Source organism: Hypanus sabinus, chromosome 14, assembly GCF_030144855.1.
Source record: "Hypanus sabinus isolate sHypSab1 chromosome 14, sHypSab1.hap1, whole genome shotgun sequence".
NCBI classification, from domain to species: Eukaryota; Metazoa; Chordata; class Chondrichthyes; order Myliobatiformes; family Dasyatidae; genus Hypanus; species Hypanus sabinus.
In genome coordinates this window covers 33441560-33449866 of record NC_082719.1, presented here as the reverse complement: position 1 = coordinate 33449866, position 8307 = coordinate 33441560, and the positions used below count along the sequence as shown (strand labels likewise).

The 8307-nt window shown below is 43.2% G+C and overlaps 1 protein-coding gene across 3 annotated transcripts in view; it reads left to right on the top strand.

The window, feature by feature from the left end:
- Positions 1-1147: 1147 nt before the first annotated feature.
- dhx15 (DEAH (Asp-Glu-Ala-His) box helicase 15) overlaps positions 1148-8307 on the top strand; it is a 122646-nt gene continuing 115486 nt past the window's right edge. The window contains exon 1 of one of the 3 annotated variants that reach the window (XR_009515636.1): positions 1148-1790. Coding sequence is in view for 2 of the 3 variants with exons in the window: in XM_059988963.1 (XP_059844946.1) it covers positions 1720-1790 (71 nt within the window). In the remaining variant the exon portion in view is untranslated. Of the gene's footprint in view, positions 1791-1823; positions 2144-8307 lie in introns of those variants that run through there. The other 2 variants (XM_059988963.1, XM_059988964.1) reach the window with 2 other exon arrangements.

Here is an 8307-nt window from a genome sequence, read left to right as displayed (position 1 = left end):
GCAGGTGTAGGCCATTCGGCCCTTCAAGCCTGCACCGCCATTCAGTATGATCATGGCTGATCATCTAACTCAGAACCCTGTACCTGCTTTCTCTCCATACCCCCTGATCCCTTTAGCCACAAGGGCGATATCTAACTCCCTCTTAAATATAGCCAATGAACTGGCCTCAACTGTTTCCTGTGGCAGAGAATTCCACAGATTCACCACTCTCTCTGTGTGAAGAAGTTTTTTCTCATCTCGGTCCTAAAAGGCTTCCCCTTTATCCTTAAACTGTGACCACTCGTTCAGGACTTCCCCAACATCGGAAACAATCTTCCTGCATCTAGCCTGTCCAATCCCTTTAGAATTTTATACGTTTCAATAAGATCCCCCTTCAATCTTCTTAATTCCAGTGAGTATAAGCCAAGTTGATCCAGTCTTTCTTCATATGAAAGCCCTGATATCCCAGGAATTAATCTGGTGAACCTTCTTTGTACTCCTCTATGGCAAGAATGTCTTTCCTCAGATTAGGGGACCAAAACTGTACACAATACTCCAGGTGTGGTCTCACCAAGGCCTTGTATAACTGCTCCTGTATTTGAATCAGTTACAATTAATTGAAGGGAAAACTTTTGTGGGACTTTGGTGAAAAAGTTAGGGTTAAATGGAGTGTGATTAGATTATATTAAAGTTGGAATAGATTGTACATCTTTTCATTTCAATTTTCAGGTCACTTCACACCATTCCTTGAAATTGTACCAAATAACAGTGCAGCATCCTTTACTTAAAAAAGTGTTTGAACCCTCCAGAAAAGTTTCACACTCCACTATATTGTACATTGTAGGGGCATTTTCTGTGAACTAAGTGTTACATCCCAGCCTGCATATTTATGGAGAGATTTTAGTTTGAAAGTTTAGGAAGTAACATTTTAAATTTTCAGATAAATGACAACTTCTACAATGTATATTCTATTTTAATAAGTTTTTTCTTACAAATTGTAAGTTGGCAAGACTTTGTCAATTCCTGTTCACGCAGTGAAAACTGAAAATTAATTTAAAAAACCACTTCCCCAGATTTTAAAAACATTATGGATGTTAAATAAAGATGAACTGTATTTCAACTCGAGATCGTGACCATCATTTTGCATATAGCAAATGTAGCCGTGTGTTCTAAATACTAGTCCGATAACAAAATGGTATTGCTTATTATATAATTCATTCGAAGGTCAGTCTAGTTAATTATTCAAACTGACAAAAAACTGCGGATGGGATGGGATGAAACGGTAAACAAATAAACATTACCCAGAACTCACATGAATTAGTATAGCGTAAGTGGCAAAAGCCTATACATACAAGGTGTAAATGCCCTTCAAAGATATATTTACATTTTTAAAAATACCCACAGCTCCCTCCCTCATTGTGTGACCCACAGCGTGGCCGTACGAGAACGAGGTACGTCTGTGGTCCGCGACCCGCCATTTTGTGGAAGCCGGGCGTGCTTTGGGGCCTGTTGCTGGTCGCGGGAGCGGAGTTGGGGGGCGGGGGGGCTGAGCTTGGTGATCATCCAGGGCAGGAAGGCGCCTTCTCGGGAGCCGGCAGCAGGAGAAGGGAGGCTCGCTGTAATCCAAGGAGGCGCTGCCGGGTCACTTGACTTACCCGGCGCAGGCACACGAGTGGGAACCCGGAACAAGAGGGGGAGACGGGATCGGAAGGCGCCGGGACCGTTCCAGAGCGGAGAGACATGTCGAAGCGGCACCGCGTGGACCTGGGGGACGATTACTCGTCCAGTAAGAAGCGCGTCACCTCGGACGGGTAGGTTAGTCCGCGGTGCGCGGCGCCGGTGGCTGGCTGCTGCCTGTTTGAATGAAAGCGCTGGGCTTCGGGTCGCGCCGAGCCGAGCCGACGGCGGCCCGGCCTTGTCCGGCAGAAGTTTTTTTTTGAGGGGGGGTGTCGAGGAGCGGCAGTCTCGGCTGGGCAGCGGGCGGGCGGACTGAGCGGAAGGGGCGGCTGCGGCGGTTCCGTCTCTGCCGCTGGCGGACAGACGGCTCGCTGCTTCTCGGCAGCGGCGGCGAGGCCCGAGGCGAGGCCTGCGAAGGCTCGGAGCACAGGACCTTGCGACCCAGAGTCACCGGCCTGCGGGCTTTTCTGCCCATGTCTCGCTTCAGGTAGCTTTTGTTTTCGCGTACTGTTAGACCTGCTTCCAAACGGCGTCTCGCCGGCTCGACGTCTTCGGCTTGCTTAGATAATGGATGCAGCCTCACGGATAGGCGCTGCTGCCCTGCTCTTGTTTATTCACATGGCCGGGCCACGTTTCCGAGGCCATGCCGGCTCTATTAAGGTTTCTGCAGTGAAGATGAAGAAACGGAGCAGTAAAGTTTTTCGCATCCATCGATATGGCGTCGGAATTAGGCTTTCTAGACATTAATTTTTTTCTTTTCAAGTTATATTTTTCGCATCGGTGTTCCTTGGTCGTATCTGGAAAAGGCATAGAATGGCTGGTTTTCCTGTTCACTCTAAGATTAAGGTTTCGGGATACAAGAATATGATTTTTGGCTTATTAAAAAGTGCTTTTTAAAAATCTTCACTCTTCCCCCCCCCCCCCCATCATGCTAGGGTTGCTGGGTAGGCTTGAAATCGTCACTAAAATGGTGCCCAACTCTGTTATGTCTCGCGTAGGGAGATAAAGAACAACGGGTAGGAATAGGCCATCCAATTGAATAGCTAAACCTCAATTCAGTAAGGTGTAGGAATCGATTATTTGGTTGCTTCTGAGAAGATTGGCTGTTCCTATTACAATTCATAATTGCCGTTTTTTCTTATTTTGCCCAAATACTTTGTTCATTTATTCATTGCTGGTCCAGCTGTTCACAGCAAAACAAAGGGCAAAACAATTAAGTTCTTCATGAAAGAGAACCCAAATAGTTTTTTTCAAATCATAGACGAGAATAAAGAGTCTGCAGAAAAATTGGAAATAGTGGAAATTATGGCTAGTTGCAAAAAACCTGCTAGATAAATCAATAACACAAAGGGTACAATCCTAGGGTCTAATAGTCAATATCCCAGAGTATTCAAAGAGCAGGTGTGGAAATAGTGGGTGTTTTGGTTGTCATCTTCTGAAATCTTGCAAATCGATCTGTTGCTCTTTATCAGAGGATGACAAATGTAACCAACCTGTTTTTTTAATGGATTGGGGGTGGGGGGGTGGTATAAAAGCAGGATTCTAGATTGATTAGCCAAACATCAGAAAATGATAAAACCTACAATGAAAGATGTGAAAATGGGGCATCTAGATGGCTGGGAACACAACATGTAATATTTTTTAGGTAGTTGACAGTTTGAAACTAGTTAAGATTGTAAGTTGCAAGAAGGAAGCAAAGAACTTCAAGATTTAGATAAACTGATTAAGAGGGCAAAGTCATTGTATAATATGGTATGGTATAATACAGAGAAAATTGAAGGGTACCTGATAATTAAAATACAATGACAGTATTTTTAAATAGTGAGAGATTGGGAAACGTTGATATTCAAAGGGACGCTATTCACGTAAAGCAAGTGTGCTAATGCAGAAGGCAAATAAATTATCTCACTGACAGAACAGGCTCAAAGGTCCTATTTCCTATTTCTATTATCAGCCAGTTTCAGTGTTATTAAAGAATGATTGGGATCAGGAGACTTGCAATTCTATTTTTATTTACAAATCTAACTGAATTTAAAAGGCCCCTCACTGAGGGTGAAGGGGCTTGGGAGGAAGGGTGAGAAGGGACAAACAATAACCAAAAATATAGTCTGTGCATGATTACAACAACTACAAGATGTAGTTCAAAGTAACTAAAGGTTATGTTTTACAGAATGGCTGCTTTGCCTATAAGAATAGCTGGAACTTAGCTGTGTTAAGTCCAATCTTGGAATTGTGCAAAGTTCTTGAGAGATTGTAGAAATGGGAGTGGGTAAAAGACCATGTAGAATACCTAAAACAATGAGAAAATGAAATTGGGTTGCTGTGCAACTGAGAAACTAGGTTCAATTAGTGAGTGCAGAGATTATGGATGAATGGTCTCAGTATGATAGAGGATACAGACACAGTATTTTATTGAGATACAGCGTGGAATAGGCCCTTCTAGCCCTTCGAGCTGCGCCACCCACCCACCCCCAGTTTAACCCTGGTCTAATCACAGTTTACAATAACAAATTAACCTACCAGCTGGTATGCCTTTGGACTGTGGAAGGAAACCTGAGCACCTGGAGAAAACTTGCACATTCCTCTGAACTCTGTACAGATCATGTTGGAATTGAATTCCAAACTGAGCTGTAATAACGTCGGCTATCTGTGATGCTACTGTAGCTGATGGGTTCTAGATTAAGGAAGATGGAGCTGGCATGTGTAGCATTTGGCTTAGTGGAGTCCATAGTTAAATATTGCTGGAGTTGTGGTTTAGGCAGTCAGTGAGGCAGGAGATGGTATTAGAGGTTGAATTGGTTGGTCTAAATCAGGGGTGGGCAAACTTTTTGACTTAAGGGCCACAAAAGGTTCTAAAATTTGACAGGGGAGCAGGTGGACGGAGTGTTTTGGTAATACACCTCATAAGAGAAAATAAAATATCATGGGATATGTAGAAAACATGTGCTTTAATTTTAATTGAAAATGAACAAATGCATTTCAACAAAATATCTGTCTTTGAAGTCCCATTTATTGAAATGACTTTTAAAGCACTGAAAATTCTGTTATCCTTTAAGATATTATCATCATCACTCCCCTCCTGACTGTCTTTATTTCAAATACGGTAGGAGATGCAGGTCTACTTGTCCTGCTCTTTCTTATTCAATTGTCCCCCTGTGCCAAAACTCAACAATGACCCGCACAATGACAAAGCAGGGAGAGCGCACCGGTATGCGGAGCTCTGTGCTCGCAAATCACCGCAGGCGATCTCTCTTAGCCGGAACGCTGGCTAATTGTGAGCCGGTTCGGATGTGCCAGGAAATGGGTCGCCACAAGGTCACAAAGTAAAGCGCAAATGTGGAGTAATACGCTGAACCTCAACAAAGGTCAATGTATATAGAGTGCGTCATCTATTGGGAAAACGCCAGAATTGCGGGAAGAAAACGTTAACAAGGTTTATTAATATAATTTCATCAAGTTCTGCGGGCCGGATTAAAAAGCTTAACGGGCCGCATATGGCCCACGGGCCGTAGTTTGCCCATGCCTGGTCTAAATGATAGCATGGTATGTGGTTGGAACATATCTTAACGTGAAATATGACACAGGTTGAGAGCTATTATGCTTGGTGTTAGTGGCCAAGGCAAGGAGTCATTGTTTCTCCTGCAAGTTTACAGTTTCTACCCTTTCTCCCCAACTTTCTATTCTATCCCTCCTGCTCCCCAATGTCGCTTATTGTCCTTTTGTAAACGATGCTTCCACCTTTCCATTGCTTACTCTTCACCTTCCCTCTTTGCATATTTTTTTGCTGAATGTTGGATAAATTGGACAAAATATGGTGCAGTAGCTGTCATTAATGCCTGAATACATGTAGATGAGAAATAACGTTGGGTTAAAGATGTATCCTGTCAGAACCTCACAGATAATACCATTAGAGAATTGTTCTTTTCAGATGATTTTCTGACTAACTGGGAATAAAAGGACAATGATGCAGTAGAATGATTGAGGTACTGAGAAAACTTTGTATGGTCACCTATGGCAAAGATGGCTGGCAGGTCAAAACAGATGTTAATTTACCACAGTGAATAAGGTAGGAAGGTGTATGGATTGTTTGCTTTTTATTGGCTGAATAACAACTCAAAAGCAGGGAAGTTGTGTTAAAGCTTAAATATATTTTTGCACAGAAAGGCCATTTAGTGCACTGGGTATTTGTTGCCTCCCAGTTGAACAAACCTATTGGTCCAATTCTTGCTCTTGTGTCCATCGATTCCTTTTTGATTATTTTGCCACAACATTCCAAGGGATATTTACAATAGATGATTAATCTACCAGTATAACTTTGGCATGTGCAGAATCTGCATGGTTACAGGGAGAAGATTCAGATTTCACATGTGGCACCTGAGACTACTGGAGATGTGATGCAGCAGCACCAATTGCACCACCACTCTTCACAGCAGCTAGGTTTTGCCTGGAGTCTTGTGAATAGTTATGGTTATCAGATTACTGGAAGAATATGACAGTGCTGGAAAGAGTGCAGCAGCAAGTTAAGGATGTTGTCAGGCTGGAGAATCATGATTGAGGAAAGGCAGGCTTGGCGTGCCCTTTTTTGAACAAAGGATACTCAAACAGCGGTTTGATTAAGATGTATGGAGATTGGGCAACTTTAGAAAAGAGGAAACAATTGACTGCAGGGCTGTATTTTGCATTCTGAAGGTTGAGATTTGCAGTAGGAAGTGTATTTCAAAACTTTAATTGTTGTAACAAAGCTTGATCTTTCCAGGTAATATTGTAGTCTCTTTAAATGGGAGAGCGTAAAGAAAATTTATTTTAGGCTGACATCTTTGTAAAATATGGGAAGATGGTCCTGCTATCCTTTTTAGTGGGTTTAATAGACCTGAATTTTATCAATTAAAGCAGACTTTCTACTCTGAAATGGTGAGGACACTGTTGATACATTCAAAAAGAGGAGCAGCCAAGATAATGATCTGCAGCTGTGTGAGTGGCGAGTCAAAAGTTGTGTAGGTGGTGCTTGAAGAGTTTGGGGGTGGGTCGATTACATTGCTGAACACTGCTTTTGTATGGTATTGTCTGAGGGACTTAAAGATCAAGTTCAATTATCATACAACCACCCAAAAATACCCATGAATATAGCCAAACGAAACCATGTTCCTCTGGGACCAAGGTACAAAACACAGCACTGATAGTCACAGACATCACAAGGCACATAAGATAGCAGTAAACATACAGTATATAGCCCAAGTCCCTGAGAGACATTTCCTGTAAGTTAATGGTGCATGGATGTTGTCAGCATGAACGAGCAGCTCTCAGCAGTTAGCAGAGGGAAAGTATGCACACATACAATCCAGCTTTTTTCCATTGAGAGAATACTGGATGGCAGCACTCGTGGGAGCGTCCAGCCCGCAACCTAGCATGGACACCATGTTACACCACCTCCATGACTCCTCTCCTGGACTGCTACAACAGGCAAGCCCATGGCTTGAGGCCTAGTCCCTGCTTTCACTGAGGCCATGCAGATCCGCCATCATCTTGCCAATAAATGAGGGAAATGGACTTGCAACATTTTACAGTACCGATTTCCAACAGGATCATGTGATCAGTCAACTGTTAAGACTGCACACTGACTCCAGTGCTTTTCTGTAGCAGGCAATTACACGGTTCATACCAAGTCCAGTTGCTCCCGTCATTGAGCAGCTCACTGATGGGGGAGAACTGCCATACCATACTTGAAGTTCTTAATGTTTAGCATTGTCTCGAGATGGTAAAAAAAAATGTTCTAAATAAAGGCCAAAACAATGTTGGTTGGCCCCTGCATCTGAATATCCCACCATCTTAACCTGAAGGAAGTGCTTGGGGTCTTCCTGTGTAATTCTCTGCTAGCTTGTCTGGCCCTGGGGTAGAGTTCACCCACAAGTGAATGAGGGTTTTGTATTTTCTCTTCTAACAAACTTGGTAGATTTGCTTAACACATGTTTTCTGCAGCTTGTCATCTTCTCATTACCCCTACCAACAGCAGCTCGCCAGAGCCCTCTTTCCTGGGCTAGTCTTTCATTTTCACAAAGTGTAGTCAATCAATGATCCTTCTCTTCCAAGGATGAGTTCTTTGAAACTTCTGTTGGTGTTCCTGTGCAGCAATGGATTTTTATGGGATGGGGTTGCTTGCCCAATGCTCAGCCCGCCTCCTTTTGCAGCCATGTTCATGGCAGAGATGCTGCCTGTCATAATTGATTGGGATGTTGAGTTCCTGTTAAGTGAGTGGTGCATGTGAATGAACTGGAGACACAAGTAATGACAGATGCTAGAGTTTAGAGCAACACAAAGCATTGGAGGAACTCTGAGACAGTTGGCGTCTGTGGCAGGAAATGGACAGTCAACATTTTGGTTCAAGACCCTTCTTCTGCAGATACTGCTTACCACTGAGTTCTCCAGTGAGTTGTGGTTACTCCAGATTCTATCATCTGCAGTCTCTTGTCTACTGAGTTCAAAATATGTCGCGGTGTTTGCACATCTATTCAGTGTCCCACTGGTGTTGCAGAAGCTTGCTTTGTGCAATTTGTTGTTTCCTACACGATACAAGTTAAATAGCATTTAAAAGGTACTTGGGAGAGGTCTCAAGATGGCGCTTATGGAGTGAGACTGTTCTAGGCTTCGTTCCAA